This window comes from Microcaecilia unicolor, chromosome 14, assembly GCF_901765095.1.
Source record: "Microcaecilia unicolor chromosome 14, aMicUni1.1, whole genome shotgun sequence".
Lineage (NCBI taxonomy): Eukaryota > Metazoa > Chordata > Amphibia > Gymnophiona > Siphonopidae > Microcaecilia > Microcaecilia unicolor.
The window spans coordinates 30,617,365-30,636,376 of record NC_044044.1 but is presented as its reverse complement, the minus strand read 5'-3'; the positions used below and the strand labels follow the sequence as shown (position 1 = coordinate 30,636,376).

General features: G+C 42.1%; 1 protein-coding gene across 3 annotated transcripts in view; it reads left to right on the top strand.

Moving 5' to 3' along the window:
• CARMIL3 (capping protein regulator and myosin 1 linker 3) overlaps positions 1–19,012 on the top strand; it is a 71,707-nt gene that overhangs the window by 15,768 nt on the left and 36,927 nt on the right. For all 3 annotated transcript variants that reach the window (XM_030187757.1, XM_030187756.1, XM_030187755.1), the window contains exons 4-15: positions 3,354–3,413; positions 4,722–4,843; positions 5,169–5,266; positions 5,519–5,589; positions 9,660–9,733; positions 9,818–9,893; positions 10,616–10,704; positions 11,161–11,255; positions 12,985–13,071; positions 14,077–14,186; positions 14,275–14,352; positions 16,623–16,699. In XM_030187757.1, the coding sequence (XP_030043617.1) occupies positions 3,354–3,413; positions 4,722–4,843; positions 5,169–5,266; positions 5,519–5,589; positions 9,660–9,733; positions 9,818–9,893; positions 10,616–10,704; positions 11,161–11,255; positions 12,985–13,071; positions 14,077–14,186; positions 14,275–14,352; positions 16,623–16,699 (1,037 nt within the window). The remainder of the gene's footprint in view (positions 1–3,353; positions 3,414–4,721; positions 4,844–5,168; positions 5,267–5,518; positions 5,590–9,659; positions 9,734–9,817; positions 9,894–10,615; positions 10,705–11,160; positions 11,256–12,984; positions 13,072–14,076; positions 14,187–14,274; positions 14,353–16,622; positions 16,700–19,012) is intronic.

The window sequence follows — 19,012 nt, the reverse complement described above, 5'->3', positions numbered from 1 at the left end:
GACACACTTTTCAGCCTCTGGTTCGTATTTTCTCTCTCTGGCAGGTAGATGGACACACTTTTCAGCCTCTGGTTCTGAGTGCTTTCCTCTTGGTCAACTAGTTTCCAGTTGAACTTTGTGGATGGCTTGAGTCTGCAGAGTCATATCTGGAGGTCTTCATATCCCTGTCTGTAGCGCCCCGCAAATTTACTTCTTCCCTCCCTTCACCTTTCTCCTTTTTTCCTGTGGAGCTTTTCTTTTCCAGCACAACAACCTTAAAAAAAAAAAAAGAAAGGAGTAGGAAAGAGGTTTGCTGGAGAACACAGGACAGAGCATCAGTCCTGAGCCTTTCTCATTTTTGTTTTCTCCAGGGTTTGTATTGCTCTTACACCAGGCATATTTACTGAAACAGAGACAGTCAGAGTTACTGCAAGGTGCTTCAGTTTCTCACTCCACTGCCCCTCCTTCTCCTAAGAGATCTCATTTAGACCTCCAGGAGTGAGCGGATGAGGCTATCTCTGCTTCTCCCTCCTTATCTGATGTGGTCTCAGTCTATTCAGAAGAGCCATTGTTGAAAGAGCAGTTAGAGGAAAGAGATGATTTGAAAGTACTGAGGTTGTTTCATAAAGTGGAGCTCAGTACTCTTATTTCAGAGGAACTAGCAGTGCTTTCTATTGAGGAGCCTTCTGCTTTGGCTTCAGGAGTTCCTTCTTCATTGATCATGAGGAGGCTTAGATGTCCTTCCAAAGCCTTCCTGATGCATCCAGACATTCAGGGCCTGATTTCAGCAGAATGGGTCTCACCGGATGCAGGGTTGAGAGTGGGAAGAGCCATGGCTTGCCTCAACCCATTAAATTGCAGCTTCCCAGGTGGACTCCCTGATTACGATGGTGACTAAGAAGACCATATTGCTGGTGGAAGGGGGTATTGCCCTAAAATGATTACCTTCAACCACACCAAAAGAGTTGGCAAGTCTAGAGGGCTGATTAGCCCACTTGATGAGTGCTAGACTCTGTCTTCCAGAGGATGTTGCTTGTTTATTTTATTTATTTATTTATTTATTTAAAAAGGTATAGCCCGTTTAAACCTCACATCAAAACATACATAATAAAAAACATAGGAGCCCTTTTACAGAGCGGCAGAAAGCCCAACACGGGCTTACCGTTTGCTCTTTTGGAACTACTGGTGGCCCAATGCGGCCGCCGGAGGTAGTCCCGCCCCAAGTGCGCACCATTTCCGGGGAGAAACAAAACCCCCAGAAATAGCTTGTGTGGCAGTAATCGGTCATCGCCATGTGCTTCCAGGTTAGCACGGGAGCCCTTATCACCACCTCAATGGGTGACTGTAAGGGCTTCCCATCACATGGCCATGTGGTAAGAGTTCTCTTACCCACGCTTTTACCCACTGCGGTAAAAGGAGCCCTGGCGTGTGGGAAAAATATCCCCCACCGCCAGCGCAGGGCCCTTTTTCCCACAGCTTGCTAAAAGGGCCCCACAATAAATTACACACATATCACATAAAACAATAATGCAACTCATCCAACATCATTGATGTGGACCATACATTTGGAATAGCAATACATACAGTATCAAACCCTATATCCTTCAAACAAAGGCCTATACAAAAACAAAATGTTTTCAACAGCTTTTTAAACTGGATCTTATTTGCACATAAACACAACTGCCTTGACAACATGTACCAAAGCAGTGAACCAGTCATTAAAAAAGCTGAAGCTCATGTACTAGCATAGTGATACCCTGCGTAAGCCACATTGAGGTTTCTGATCTTGATGACCGCGCAGAATTATACACATGCAAAACATTGGTAAAATACCAAAGCACTTTCCCATACAAAACTTGGTGAATAATAGACAAAACCTTGTACTGTATCCTATATTTCACTGGCAGCCAGTGCAGCTGTTTCAAAATTGGTGTTATATGAACAAACAGACGTACCCACAATCAGTCTAGACACAGAATTCTGAATAATTTGCAAAGCCTTCACTCGGGAATTCACAATTTCTAAGCACAATGCATTGCAATTGTCTATGTTACTTAAGACCAAACTCTGAACCACACTTTGAAAATCTGCCATCATCAACATTGGTTTTAACCTCTGTAGCAAGCGGAGTTGATAGAAAGATGTCTGCATGAGTCTAAGTGCCCTTACACCCCTTCTCTAAGTGCCTCAGTGTGGGTATGCAGGTCTGGAGACTCAACACCGTAGGTGTAGCAGTTCTGAAAGCTGTTGTTGCTTCCTCCCACTCAATCCGGATAGAGCTGGGGTATATCCTATTTGCCTGGACTGGTCTGGCATGGGCGATATGGAAGGGAAATTTGGACTTATCTGTTAATTTCCTTTCTTGCCAGAATCCAACCATGGAAGTCATGGCGGTCTGACATTCAGAAAGCTAACAGTATGTCGTAGTCCATTTTGAAGGTAGTTTTTTGTATGGAATTCTTATTCTTGGCTTAGTAACCATGAACTGATTTTGATTGCACCAGATTTGGCTTTAGGAAACCCAGAACATAAGAACTGTCTTTAGTAGCCTTAGGTTTGTTATAGGATACTGAAGAGGTGAAGACGGCAGCAGCCCCCTATAAAGTAAGTGAAGTCAACCCTGATCTATTTTTCTGTGGCTCCATCTGCTGGTAGGGGGACATAACCCATTCATCTGGGTTGGTCTGGCAGGACTCAAGGAAAGGAAATTAACAGGTAAGTCCAAATTTTCCCTTTCACATGGGTAATCATGCGCTTGAATATTGCTCTGTAAGAAGGTAGTTCTCAAAAAGCATTTCTGCCGGTTATGAACAAAAATAGGCTTTTATAGAATTGTCCACCCAATACGCAAAGGTATGCATGCATGGCCTTTGTACATACATAAATTTAGCTGGACTGAGTGGAAGCATTCCTAGGGATAGGTTTGGGGAGGGACTTGTAGTTTTGCACAGATGTTTGAAAAGATCAACTTTGCAGGCAGTATATAAGAAAAAAAAATTAACCCCAGAAATTTGTGCATGCTAAAGAGCAGCAGTAAATGTAAGTGCATAAATTCTCGGGGGTAATTTTCAAAACAGAAGTATGCACATACTATTATTTTGAAAGTTCACTGGCACTCACTTAGGGAAAAGCATATGCATACTTTTGATGCATATGTGCAGTTAGAAAACTGCCCCCTAAATGAGTAAAATGATACTACGGAGCAAATGTCAAAATAGTGCTTCATACCCTGCATCTATATTCTGTTTCTGTCTTCATCCTCAAGTCCCAGCCACCGCTCTTCTCTCCTACCGCTACCCCTAGGTACCTGTACTCTGGCATTGGGCAGGAAGTTCTGGCTCAGCAGTCACTAGTTTCTTTTCTCTCTGTTATAGGTAGAGAGCTCATTTAATGTCCTAGAAATCCGCAGTGTAAGCGTCCTCAGCAAGACCCAAGTGAGTGCAAGTTCAAGTGCATGCAGTGTCTGTTCTTCCGCACCTTGACCTTCTTCTCTGCCTCTCTGGCTCAGCTTTTTAATCCCAGGGTTAAATTGGATTCATCAATAGAGTGAGGAAAAAGTAATTAAGGGTTCAGTTCATCCCAGATCATTTTGGCTTCTGGCAGTGGCGTTCCTAGGGTGGCTTACACCCGGGGCGGATCGCCGATGCGCCCCCCCCCCCCGGGTGCATTTTTACCTGCTGGGGGGGTGCCGCGCGCCTATCGGCTTTGCTCGTTCCATGCTCCCTCTGCCCCGGAATAGGAAGTAACCTGTTCCAGGGCAGAGGAAGCACGGAACAAGCGGAGCCGACAGGCGCGCGGCACCCCCCCAGCAGCGTGCACCCGGGGCGGACCGCACCCACCGCACCCCCCCCCCCTTGGTACGCCACTGGCTTCTGGAGGCTGAATAGTTTATAGTTTATTCACCGCCTTTGCTAACTTGCAGATCAAGGCAGTTTACAATCTAAAATCAGAAAATAAAATACAGAAAAGGAGCTACAAAATTTGACAGGAAAGAACGAATTTACATTCACACAGATCAGTCGGCCTGAAAGTAAAATAGAAAAAGCAAAACAGACAGCAGTATAGACAGGGCAGAAGATCACAAATTGGATGGAGAGAGGAGGGGGAAAGGAAAGATTTGAGAAGGCATAATCCCAGTGAAACGAGACAGCAGTCCACCTAAGCATGATCGAAAGAAAGCTGGAAAAGCCAAGTTTTTAAAGCGGATTTAAACTTCTTAAGGGACTGTTCAGCTCAAATTCAGAGAGGGGTAAAGAATGCCATAAAGATGGGGGCAGCAAAAAAGAATGCTCAACATCTGGTTGAATCCAGAAGAGCCTGTGTTGGACCAGGTAAAATCAAGCTATGATCTTTTAAAGGGCAAAGGGAACAAGCTGGGGAATACGGAATTCTGAGGGATGCTAGAGAGGTGTGGTAGACGTGTTAGTCCACTTTTAAAGGTAATCAATAGAGGGATGCTAGAAAAGAAGAAGGCATATCCAGCATCCCCTCCTTCACCCAATCATTTGCTGGTACCAGAGACATTTCCATTCTCTGTGTTTGCTGTGGTGGGATTAAGATGTATTCTGTTTCTCTCCATTTATGAACCCTTGTTTGATTCTCTCTCCTGCTTTTGCTGGGTGATTCAACGATCAACTTTGAGGAATCCATTGCAAGCTCTTGCTTGATTTTATCTCTGATAGACTCATAGTGTCATCTCTTCCCAGCTATGCGTTTAGTATTTTTAACTTTCATACTCATAGATTCTGGTTGAGACAGAGAAACAGAGTTATTCCCTGACGCTGCCATCACCAGAGAGTGTTGATCAATTCATCAATTATGTGAACCTCGCCCTATCCAAAATTTTTCCCAGCCCAGCCTCAGTGTAAGTATTTTCCTGATTTCTCTTTTTCCCCCTGCCCAATTTGCATGAGTCCAGTCATTGCAATGTCAGTTGAAGTCCGGATGTATGGCCCACAGTCAACTTCAGGAACCCTTCAATCATGGGACCTAAATCCAGCCACTAGTTGTCATCATTACACAATGACTATGTGCTCGTTCATCGGGGGCTGTGACCACTACCTCTGCAGATCTGACCAGGGAATTGTCCTTCTGTATGACAGTGCACAGCTTTGACACTGAGCCACCAGTCTAGCCTCCTCTTCGTCTATCTCACAATCTGGCTCTTTCTACCTTGTTTTTCGTCTCAGATGTTCAATCCGACTCCGAACCCCCGACACCCCTGAGAGCACCAGGAACCCCTCACCTAGCTCAGAGACCTCTACTTCCTCTGGTCACTATGTCTGTGGTAAGAGAACAGTTGTATCATCATACTCTGGATCAGTGTGCTCAGCTCCCCTCCCGTCCCCCTGTCCCCCCATCCTAGAATAAACACCTTCACACACATCTTAAATCCCAACATCAACTAAACCTTCCTGTCAGTGTTCCAGTCTCTCCTATTGCTCTGGTGATTTCCATCATTGCTCTGTGTGCCTGCACAAGTGATGCTTAGAGAGATGATTCTGCAAACCATAAATGCTTACTCTTCCTCTCCCTATAGGTGGATTCTCAGAGACCTACGCAGCACTATGTGACTACAATGGCATGTGCTGCCGTGAGGAGGTGCAGTGGGTAAGTCTAGAATGAGAAGGCTTGACGCTACCCCTTTCTGTCTGATGAGGTTCACAGTTCAGTGGTGTCAGAAGCAGTGTGCAAAGAACACACAAAGGTGGAAGATGCCAAGAAACCAAAAATGACCACTTCTGAAACCACGGTAGTAGAAGCACCAAATGAAAGTTTATTGGGACCCTACACAGTCCGTGTTTCAGCTAAACAGCCTTCATCAGGGGTCTAAAAACATAAAATTAATCAAATTTAAAACATAAAATTTAAAACACAAATTTAAAACATAAAAATAACCTTTTTATCTTAGTTATCTCTGAAGACATTCTTCTTCAACAAGGCCTATAATGAAAATTTATAGCCCACTAAGTCACCTTACCAACCCACTCAACACTGAACGCTCACCCTATAATTTCCCTAAGCACTCTCTCCCTTCCTCTGTCCTTCCCTTCCTAATCACTACACACTACTAACAGAACCTGATCTGACACCCTGTAATGACAATACTAACAAATTTATGTAAGCCACATTGAGCCTGCAAATAGGTGGGGGAATGTGGGATACAAATGCAATAAATAAATAAAATAAATAAAGTTACAATACATGTATATAGGTTATAGGACGTGACAGATAAAAATTTTAAAATTGTAAATTTTGATAATAACAAAAAGATATCTCACAAAAATCAATAACAGAACAAAGATATGTTACGCAGGATATTTGTTATGATATTTTGTAATTAGAGTAGTTAAATATACGTGCACATATATATATCTCTATCAATATATGTCCGCATATTCATACTTATAGACACACATCTATAACAGCGCATTTATATAAATTACAATGTTTGCACCCCAATAGCGTACAGTGGTGGAAATAAGTATTTGATCCCTTGCTGATTTTGTAAGTTTGCCCACTGACAAAGACATGAGCAGCCCATAATTGAAGGGTAGGTTATTGGTAACAGTGAGAGATAGCACATCACAAATTAAATCCGGAAAATCACATTGTGGAAAGTATATGAATTTATTTGCATTCTGCAGAGGGAAATAAGTATTTGATCCCCCACCAACCAGTAAGAGATCTGGCCCCTACAGACCAGGTAGATGCTCCAAATCAACTCGTTACCTGCATGACAGACAGCTGTCGGCAATGGTCACCTGTATGAAAGACACCTGTCCACAGACTCAGTGAATCAGTCAGACTCTAACCTCTACAAAATGGCCAAGAGCAAGGAGCTGTCTAAGGATGTCAGGGACAAGATCATACACCTGCACAAGGCTGGAATGGGCTACAAAACCATCAGTAAGACGCTGGGCGAGAAGGAGACAACTGTTGGTGCCATAGTAAGAAAATGGAAGAAGTACAAAATGACTGTCAATCGACAAAGATCTGGGGCTCCACGCAAAATCTCACCTCGTGGGGTATCCTTGATCATGAGGAAGGTTAGAAATCAGCCTACAACTACAAGGGGGGAACTTGTCAATGATCTCAAGGCAGCTGGGACCACTGTCACCACGAAAACCATTGGTAACACATTACGACATAACGGATTGCAATCCTGCAGTGCCCGCAAGGTCCCCCTGCTCCGGAAGGCACATGTGACGGCCCGTCTGAAGTTTGCCAGTGAACACCTGGATGATGCCGAGAGTGATTGGGAGAAGGTGCTGTGGTCAGATGAGACAAAAATTGAGCTCTTTGGCATGAACTCAACTCGCCGTGTTTGGAGGAAGAGAAATGCTGCCTATGACCCAAAGAACACCGTCCCCACTGTCAAGCATGGAGGTGGAAATGTTATGTTTTGGGGGTGTTTCTCTGCTAAGGGCACAGGACTACTTCACCGCATCAATGGGAGAATGGATGGGGCCATGTACCGTACAATTCTGAGTGACAACCTCCTTCCCTCCGCCAGGGCCTTAAAAATGGGTCGTGGCTGGGTCTTCCAGCACGACAATGACCCAAAACATACAGCCAAGGCAACAAAGGAGTGGCTCAGGAAGAAGCACATTAGGGTCATGGAGTGGCCTAGCCAGTCACCAGACCTTAATCCCATTGAAAACTTATGGAGGGAGCTGAAGCTGCGAGTTGCCAAGCGACAGCCCAGAACTCTTAATGATTTAGAGATGATCTGCAAAGAGGAGTGGACCAAAATTCCTCCTGACATGTGTGCAAACCTCATCATCAACTACAGAAGACGTCTGACCGCTGTGCTTGCCAACAAGGGTTTTGCCACCAAGTATTAGGTCTTGTTTGCCAGAGGGATTAAATACTTATTTCCCTCTGCAGAATGCAAATAAATTCATATACTTTCCACAATGTGATTTTCCGGATTTAATTTGTGATGTGCTATCTCTCACTGTTACTAATAACCTACCCTTCAATTATGGGCTGCTCATGTCTTTGTCAGTGGGCAAACTTACAAAATCAGCAAGGGATCAAATACTTATTTCCACCACTGTATTTATATAGAACAGAACGAAAGTTAAATAACAATTAAGAGAAAATAAAAGGGATTACCTTATATATAATAAATGTATATCGTCTGAAAAGTCTTATATGTACGCCCGAAACATTTAAAAGTATATATTTTTTGAGAATCCATTTAGAAATATAAATATATGAATATATAAATATAAATTTACATACCATCAACTTGACGTATACAGTTATACTTCACGATCTCTCAAGTTGAAAAAAATGTCAACTATAAAGGATATAAAGATATTATATTATTCTCACTGGTATGGGCAGCCTAGTACGGTTTCCTGCACCAGGGGAATGAGAAGAGAGTGAACAAGAGCAATGTTATTGTTATCAAGTTACATTTGGATAAACTGACAAAAAGAAGCTATTATTGACATCTCTTGTTGCCACAAACTACTCAGGTACTTTTGTGTTCATGGACCTTGTCATTAATTTTCAGAGGGTTGCTACCCAGGTATTTTTCTATGGGAAATTACTTAAAAGGTCTGCCGGTACAAAGCACCTCTAATTTGTACCTACTGTTTCAACAGATGACTGAATGGTGGCAGACCTGCATTTAGGGATAGGCAGTTTTGGAAGGCATCACATACCCAAGGCCAAAAAGGAGCCTGCTTCCACTTACTTTAAGGCCGTGTGCATATACTGCTTCAAGGGGACACCACTGGGGAACTGTGGCCTTCCTCTGCTCCTTGTGGCTTTCCCATCTTTAGCATCTCTGGCTCCCTGCCATTTCCCCCTAGTTCTCAGGGATCTGCTGCCTTACCTTTGGACACCAAAATCTGAAATCCAGCTACGAAGCCTAGATTTGCAGATCCAGCTCATGCACCTCTTTTTATTCTGTTAATTGTGTGTCCCTTGTGAACACCCATGCATACTTCTAGCCACATTAGGCTGTATGTACAAACCTGCCAAAATCAGTACCCATTTCCACAAAATGTAGCTACAAAATGCAAATGAGCTCTTGCCTCATTTACATCCTTAACTGTGAAATCTCTCAGGTGTTGCACAGTCAGGTACTTTGTGTGTTCCAGGCTGTGGCAACATACGAAAAAGTGCCCCTTTATGTGGTGGCAGCAGTAGAAAACGAAAGGGCCCATTGATGTGAATTGGAGGCCCTCAGTAGGACTGCTGGTCCCCTGCAGTCTAGTAGACTCCCCTTCTCTCCTTCTCCATCCCCAACTTGGTAGTAAAATGTAGCAAAGATCTCCTACTCTCTGAAGCTCCACCTTTTTCCATAGTAGAGGTTCGGCGTGACCTGGGACCCTGACTCACCCCTTGTGGGTCCAGGGGGGTGTTGGGGGTAGGTGTGATCTCCTTTGGCTCCTTCCCCAGTGGCTGCCCATACAAAAATGGTGCCAACTGGACCTTTAGAGGTAACCCTTCTCAGGGAAGCAGTTTTTTTTTAGCATATTCAGTCCTAAAGAGTCACAGTTCAGTATTGTAAGTCCGAGTGTAGACACAGTAGAGTGAGGAAGAGGGCGATCCCTAAAGAAAATGAGGACCTGGGAACAGGAGGCCCAAGCACAGAGAGAAGAAGATTTCTGGTGCTGAAATAGCAACCATCTTAATAGGAAACCATTTTTTCTCTGTAGGATGTGGACACCATTTACCACTCACAGGATAACAGGGAGTTCAACTTACTGGATTTCAGCCACCTGGAGGGCAGGTGAGAAATGGTGGAGAGCCTTGTGGCCGCAGCTTTGGGCTCAGTGATGGCATAACTCAGTACTGCTTCCATTGTGCCCTGCAGGGACCTCGCTGTGATTGTGGCTGCCCTGGCATATAACCAGTGGTTCACTAAACTCTACTGCAAAGATCTCCGACTGGTGAGTTGCTGAACAGACCTTTGGATCTATCTCCATTTTTCCCCTCCTAGCTGTCTCCTGCCATCCGGGTCTGTTTCAGTCAGACTCTGGCATGCTCTGTCTTCTCTGTTTTTGCAACCACCTTCATTTCTTCCTCTTCTTTAATTTGGTTTGTCTCACCTTGTTCTCTATTTCTCCCTTCCTGTCCTCTTCTTTCTGTCTTTCTCTTTGCTTTTTTTTTTCCATTTCCCTTCTGCTCTTTTTCATTGCCTTCCCTTTCTGTATCTGTCATTCTTTCCCTCCTCTTCACTGTTTTTCTTTGCCTGTCCCTCAATTATGTCACTTTTTGTCCTGCTGCTGCTGAGGCCACAGCAGGGCACAGGTTGATTGTTTGAGATCCTCTGCCATCTCTGCTGGCTGCATGTTTTAAAAGATTTTTTTTGTTGTTGGAAGTAAAAGAAGGTTAAAAGCAGTGCTGGGATTGTCTGGTTGCTTATTTCCAATTCCGTTGGTTTCGTGGTCTTAAATTCTTGAAATTTGAAAATCCCAAAACTTCTCCTGGAGTGTCTCAAACGGTGATACAGTTCATTCCCGTCACACATGAGGGAAGTTAAATAGGATGGGATGGGGGTGTTGGCCATTGTTCTCTCCCTTTGGTGTGATTTTCCCCTTACACCTCCACTGTCATCTCCTTTCTGTCTCTGTTCACCAAAGCTCTTAACATGACTTTGCTTCCTTCTCAGGGTTCAGAGGTCATTGAGCAAGTGCTGCACACCGTCAGCAAGTCCAGCAACCTAGAGGAGCTGATATTAGAGAACAGCGGCCTCAGGACGTAAGGACAGGTGGTCTGGTGGACTGGGTGGAATACTTGAGAGGGTACCATGAATGTATGTCTATAATAATAATGAATGTGTGCAGACTCAGTGCTCATTAGCAGATGTGCTGCTCAGGGTCCCAACTCATCCTCCTGTCCCCATGCTCCATATTTCTCACAAAAGGCTGCCAGTGGAAGTGATTATTCATGACTTTCATACTTTCCCACTTTTGTTTTTTGCTGTCTCCATGACTTCGTCTTCCTGTCTTGGCGTCCCATTCTGTTTCTCTTACCTTTGTATGTTTCTTTCTCTCTGTATCATCTATTTCTTTATCTGTGTCTTCTACCACTCTAATCTCCTGTTTTCTTTTTCTTGTCCATCTGCTCTTTTTGTTATTATTTCCTCCTTTTTCGTGCTCTCCCACTCTCACCTTCCTTTCAATATTTTCCATCTCTATTCGTTTTCTTATACAGTGACTTTGCAGTAAAGCTGTCCTTGGTCTTTGCTGAGAATCCCGGTACTGCCCTTCATACAATCAACTTGTCGCACAATCAGCTGGAGGACAAAGGTGGGAAGCAGTCGTGTCTTCAGCTTTTTGTACCAATATGCATAAAGCAGTAGGCATCTGTCATTCGCTCTCAGCTTACCGTCTCTCACATTTTTCCTCTTTCCAAATTCATTTAATAATGTGTAAATATTGGGGGGGGGGGGGGCAAGATGCCAGCTGCCTCAAGGTTTGATTCTTGGGCCGGTTCTTTTTAACATTTTTGTAAGCATTATTGCTGAAGGACTGTCTAGTAAGATTTGCCTCTTTGCAAATGATACCAAAATCTGCAATAGAGTAGACACCCCTGATGGTGTGGATAACATGAGGAAGGATTAGCGAAGCTAGAGGAATGGTCTGTAATTTGGCTGCTTAGATTTAATGCTAATAAATGCAGGGTCATGCTTTTGGGCTGCAAAAACCCAAGGGAACGGCACAGTTTTTAGGGGTGCACGAAAGAGGAGCTGGAGTTGGGTGCGATTGTATATGATGGTCTTAAGGTGGCCAAACAGGTAGAAAAGGCAACAGTGAAAGCTGGAAGGTTGCTTGGGCGCATAGGGAGAGGAATGGCCAGTAGGAAAAAAGGAGGTGATAATGCCCATATATAAGACTCTGGTGAGACCTCTGTAGACTATTGTGTACAATTCTGGAGGCCACACCTTCAAAAAGATATAAACAGGATGGAACCAGTCCAGAGGGCATCTACTAAAATGGTCAATGGTCTTCATCATAAAATGTATGGGGACAGACTTAGAAATCTCAATATGTATGCTTTGGAAGAAAGATGGGAAAGGGGAGATATGATAGAGATATTTAAATACCCACACGGCATAAGTGCACAGGAAGTGAGACTCTTTCAATTGAAAGGAAGATCTGGAACGAGGGGGCATAGGAGGAAGGTGAAAAGGGACAGAATCAGAAGTAACCTGAGGAAATACTTCTTCATGGAAAGGGTGGTGAATTTGTGGAAAGGCTTCCCAGTGGAAGTGGTGGAGATGAAAACAGTATCTGAATTCAAGAGAGCTTGGGACAAGTACATAGGATCTCTAAGGGAGCGATAGGAAGAGTAGATGGCATGGATGGGCAGACTGAGTCTGAACCACATGTTTTAAAGTTAGGGGTTCTTTGCTGCTTAAATTTTCCCTGTAAATGAATTCTAAGACATATGATGGTTTTATAAGCCAGGTCATCTCTCTTTCTTCCTGTGGGAGGAGGTCTACCTCAGATCCATTTGTAACTTCTACTCTGTGACTAATGTTAAATTTGTTTAGGCTACTTGTCAGTAAGTATTGCTGTTGATAACTTTTGTTGTATTTCCCCGAATTTCTGCCTTGCCTTCCAATTGAAGATTCAGGACTGAGTATTAGAAGGAGTGTGACATAATTTTTATTTTTTTTTGTTCCTTTTCCCGTTCTATATTTCTCTCCATCTGTTGCTCTTAAAGAATATTTCTTGGAATTCTAATGATACTTTATATAAATAAAACAATGTAAAAAAAACATTTAATGATTGCTTCTTGGTCTGAAACTCCTCTCTGACACAGATTTCTCTATCCTGCTTCACTCTTCTCCTTTACCCAGAAATGTATTTACCTGTCTCACATTCCTTCCTTATTGGGAGTTCTGTAATGACACCTGTCCTGTCTCACTTCCCTTCCACCCTCAATATCGCTCTGTCTAGTCACTGCCGTCTGTGTCATGTCTCACACTTCTCCCTCCCTCAAAGCTGTACTCACTGCTGTTTTCTATCACAGGGATCCACAGTCTTAGCCAGCAGTTACTGTACTTTCCCAAGGGACTGAAGCAGTTGTACCTCTCTAAGACTTCCATCACTAGCAAAGGTATCCAGATATGTTCAAGTAATTTCTCCATTTCAAAAACATTGGGGGTGCCAAACACAATACAAATTACCCCTCCTTGGACACAGTGCAGGAGCTCGCTCAATATTGGGGGTGCTCAGCACCCTCTGGCACCTACAGAGTTGCTCTTGTGTTTACTTATGAGACAATGAATGGTTTGGGCCGGATTCTATAAACGGTGCTCAAAAAATGGGCACAGAAAAATCGACACTAAACCGATTCCTGCAGCCTAACTTTGGACGCCTGCTGAAACCTGGTGCCCAAGATGGGCACACTAACCCAGTAATCCATAACTACGAGCGTAGCTTTTTGGAATACATCCATGCCCCTCCCGTGGCCACACCCCCTTTTGAGATATGTGCTTTGGGAGTTTGGCGCCCTGCTTTATAGAACAGCGAGCAGCCGTTGCACATGCAAATTTTAATGAGTGCCAATTGATTTTTAGCACCCAGTTATTGATGGGTCAAAGCTCATTATTCAATTAATTTGTGCAGACATAAATCTGGGCACTGTATATAGAATCCGAGGGTTTGTGTGCTGGTGGCAGTGTATTATACTTTATTTATTTATTTATGTTTGCATTTTTGCAGCCTACTAGTATCCAAAATCCATAGAGTTTTTCCAGCAAACTAACACATTGCATTTGAATTTCAGGACTTGCTGTGTTTATGTGTGGATATGTGAGACAGTCAGTTAGAGAAGCATTAAATAAAATGTCATATATGTGGAGCACAATACTTACATTGTTTATCATATTTTAGGTTCAGGCAGGAACTGTTTTCACTATGCTGAGAATGTGGATGTGGGGTGAGCTTTTCACCTTTCCTTAGATAACTACAGTGCAGAGAGCTTTTAAGCAATTAGAAGTCTGCATTTGATGGACCTCTGGTTTCCTTTTAATTAGGCTGCTCTTGGGGAAAAAAAAACGTTACTTGTCACTCTAGTACATACTGTTAATGTCTTGCTTTTTCTGTGTACTATGAGCAGGTCTGGTAGCTCTGTGTCAGACTTTGGGAGGGAATCCTGTTTTCTCTAGCACCCTTCTGCACCTGGATCTCAGTAAGAACCCAGGACTGCTCTCCACTGATGATGCAAACGTAAGTTCTGCACTCAGAAACCAACCAGAACAGTATCCTCGGGTTCCCATCTGTAAAACATTCTTTCTCTTCTGTGTCTGTCCTATAGTCACTCTACACGTTCCTGGCTCAGCCCAATGCACTACTGCACCTGGATCTCTCGGGGACAGACTGTGCTGTGGACACTGTAAGGTTCACTTACCTTCTGACATGCTCAATATCACAAATGTTAACAAACATGTGTGACTCCTATGTTCAGAAAGACTTGACTAGATTTCTCCGAGTGAATTATTGGCGATCATATTACATAGAGTGATGATGGAGGAGAAAATGGATAATAAAGGATGACTATAATAATAATGACAGAGAATGCTGAATATAGAAGATTGTGCTGATAGAGGAGGATGAGGATGGTAAGATAAAAGAGTGAATGTTTGGGAACGATAGATGATGGTGATGATAAAGGATGAAAAGAAGATCAGGACAATAAGATGATAGAATAGGAGTATGAACAGAAGAATAGCCATATTGGATCAGACCAATGGTCCATCTAGCACAGTATCCTGTTTCCAACAGTAACCAATCCAGTCACAAGTATCTGGCAGAAACCCAAATAGTAGCAACATTCCAAGATACCAATCCCGGGGCAAGCAGTGGCTTTTCCATGTCTAACTCAATAACAGACTATGGACTTTTCCTCCAGGAAGTTGTCCAAACCTTTTTTAAACCCAGATACACTAACCCGTTGTTACCACATCTCCAGCAGTGAGTTATAGAGCTTAACTGTTCTTTGAGAGGTCCTTTTACAAAGGAATATATGGGTGTCTCTAGCATTTAGCTTGCACTAAAACACTAGTGTGCCTTTGTAAAAGACCCCCTGAATGAAAAAAATATTTCCACCTATTAGTTTTAAAAGTATTTCCATGTAATTTCATTGAGTGTCCCCTGGTCTTTGTACTTTTTGAAAGAATGAAAACTTGATTCACTTCAGTCTTAACCCCCCCCCCCCCCCCCCCAAGCTGTCTCTTTTCCAAGCTGAAGAGCCCTAACCTCTTTAGCCTTTCTTCATACAGGAGGAGTTCCATCCCTTTTATTATTTTGGTCGCCCTTCTTTGAACTTTTTCTAATTCTGGTATATCTTTTTTGAGATACGGCAACCAAAAATATGAAGATATAAGAGAAAGAGGATGATAGAGAAGGCATGTGATAGTGATAGAGGATGAAAAGTTTGAGATTATGAGATGATGAAGATGCTATAGAATGTGATAATAGAGAGTGGTTATGACAGAGAATGACAACAATGTTATATACTGCCATCTGCTATCCATTTCACCTCATTTATATACCGCCTTACTGAGTAAAATGTGTCCAAGGCAGCATACAACTTTCTAAAACAAAACAGACAAACTACTACAAAACTCGAACTGTCTTTGTAAATAGATCTCAATGTTCTGGATAAGGATACTTAATGCACAAATAAAAAGAGGAGGCAGTGGAGATTATCAGTCAAAAAGAAGGAGAATGCTGACGATGATGGTGAAAAGAGGACAAAGGAGGAAAATAATGACAACATTAGAAAGTAGTATTTGTAGGGGAGGCTTTTGATAGTGATAGACATTGTAAGCTCCTTTGAGCAGGGACCTTCCTTCTTTGTTAATTTGTACAGCACTGCGTAACCCTAGTAGCGCTCTAGAATGTTAAGTAGTAGTAGTAGTATTGATAGAGAAGAAGGATGATAAAGGACGATGATGTATATAGAATGAAGAAGATGAGGATCACCAAAACTAATGAGGATAAAAGGCATTGATGATCCTATATAATAAAAAGCACCTCCAACATTCTGAAGCTGACTCCTTGGCACTGTGGCAGTGTAGGGTTCGTAAGTCTGTAGTTCAGCGTTTCATTGGCTCTCACTGTCAACGAAGAACCAATCAGACAGAACGGAACTTGGAGGAGGGAAGTGGAGTGGATTGAATCTCTAACAAACAATCGTATACAGGGAGGTACAAACATCAGTGGAGGCAAGTGCACAGAACGGAAGGGAACACAAACATTTAATCACTTTGTCACTCACACACATCACACACACACACACACACTCAATCACTCTGTGTATCTCTCTCTTACACTGTCTGTAAAACACACTGTCACTCTCAGTCTTTCACATAGGCAACTGTATGTTGCATTCTCATGAGTAAGGAGCTCTTCTGATGTGATTGTTAAACTGATTGAAGGGCCTGAACAAGGAAAACTTTTACCACATTGTAACACAGTTTACACAAAAAATGTTGTATATAAAGAAATCTTACACATGTAAACAACAATTATATTCAGAATACAACTGTGGAAACATTAATGGCAGGAACTCATTACATTGCTAGCGCCCGTTTCATTGCGTTAAGAAACGGGCCTTTTTTTACTAGTAGAAAATAATATTCCATATCCTTTTTCTTGCAGTTATTTGGAGCTTTGCTTCATGGTTGTTGCACCCACCTGACCTACCTCAATCTCGCCCGAAATGCCTTTTCCCATAAGTAAGTAGCCATGACTTGAATCCTTACATCCCTTATGTTTTTATTTATTTATTTTTTACATTTGTACCTCGCTCTTTCCCACATACAGCAGGTTCAGTGCGGCTTACAAGTATTATTTGTGTGTGTGTTTTTTTTATTTTTATTGCTTCTTTCTCTGTTCTTTGATCTATATGTAATGATTATTGCTCCTCAATATTTCTCAGGATGATACTGACTGCCACCCTTATATTGTGTATTGAGTCTTTTCACATTCTGCAGAAAAGCAAGTCACTTTAGTCAAGCATATGGGGTGATATCATCTGACACCACCAATTATGGAACACATTTTCAGAGGTTTTCTATGAAAAACCCAAAGGAATCTCTGAGCATGTGCAACAGTTACCACAGCAACTGTGTGTCTTAGGCCATCATTTTCCGCAAAGACCAACAGATATGGCTTTTTCTTCCATTAAGTTTCACTGTGATTTTTGCTGCTTTAACTCACAAATTTGTTTTTGATTTTCTCTTTCCACAGTCTTCCTGATTTACAGTTTGAAAGAGTTAAATAAAAATTTAATTCGGCTTTTTCTTTAGCTTTACTTCTTTCTTATTCATTGTCTCTGTTAACAAGCCTGATTTCTTTGAGGCTTCTGGCAGGCTTTTCAGTTGCAGATTTTTTTCATCTTTGGTGCTCTTTCTTCCAGAGTTTCTACTGCATTTGATTTTTGCATCTTCAGGTTTTTCTTTTTTTTACAAGTCCATTGGCTTCAAGTTTTTCCAGGACTGCAGGCAGAATATGTCCATCATCACAAATCACAAGATTTGCTACAAATACCTTGGAGAGTTTCATGATGCTACCAATTGGAGCATTTTCCCGATGATATAACCAAGGGCTGCAAAGATTCACAGGATGAGACTGCTGTCTCAACTTGAAGAACTAAAGAACATTTTAGATTCATGGACTTTACTAAAGGCTGAAGGACTAAGGAGCCATGTATACTGCTGGAAACAGAGAATTGCCAAATGAAGCAATGACCCATCTCCTTTGGCATGGAATCCTTATGATAAACCCAGAGATTGATATCGATTTTGATCTCCCAGCTTGCATTTTCCTTTTGAGAATTGGTGCAGAATCAATGGTTAAAGTATTTAATGACTTTGCATTCTCCTAGTTGTGAAAACTGCCCTCTCAAAATAGGTCCACAATTTTGATGACCACACCATTGTGATCTTTTTAAACAAAAAGCCTAGCGATATAGTAAATTCAATAAATTGTAAACTGCCTTGTCTGGCTGAGGCCATACTTACCAAGTCAGAATTAGCTACTGTTATTCATATCTCAGTGATTTAGGCCCATGGGTACAAACACATTCACAGGGTAACCCTTATGTTTCTATTTACCTCATGGTTGTTACAGTCCACTCAAGAGACTTTCCTATCTGTTTCATCAGGGAAGGTCAGAATTCAATGTTTTAATCCATCCCTATGGACCCAAAGGAGGCCAATAGGCTACCTGGTATTTTAACACTTTTTGAAAGTCTGGTTGTTAAATTTAATGCTGTTTCTATAGTTGTCTATCATTATCGTGCTACTTTTTATTCTTTGTTTATAACTTTTCTATTTTTTATATTGTTATTATTGCAATTTTGCACTCTTAATCCATCCTCTGTTTTTGGGCCCTGTTTACTAAGCAGCGTTATAGGCGCGTTAGTGTCTTTAACACGTGTTAACCATGTATGTGCATTAACTGTGTACGTGCTTACAATATCCCTATAGACACCTACACGGTTAATGTGTGAACTAATTGTAGGTGCTTTAAAAATGCTAATGTGCCTTAGTAAGCAGGGCCCCAAGTGTTGATTTTAAATATTTTTCATTTTACTATGTTTTGTTTTTTATTTATGGCACCTCTCTTCTCTACATGTTATTGGGTTTTTATGCAATTATTTCTTGTACGTTCACCTTGAACATCTCGATAAAAAGATGAATTATAAATAAACCTTTAAAAACTTCATTTTGAGGGTCCAGTGGTCCACATTCTGATGCTTCCCTGTTGTATTGGGCATCTTGGTATCAGAGTCTTCAGATATGGATATAGAAGAGCTTTTGACACCACTGGTGTTGCTCAGCCTCATGAGTTGGCCCTAAACACTGAAAGGTGATTGGCTTATAGATTGGTGAACCCTCAGAAGTCATCGCCAATATACACTGAGAAGGATTTCAGGTTGTCTTTCTGTTAGAAAAAGGAGTTCTGACCCACCAAAAACAGCTTGTTACTCTTTGAAAATTATTTTCCTGTTGTGTCACACTTTTGGGGTTTTTTGAAGACAGACC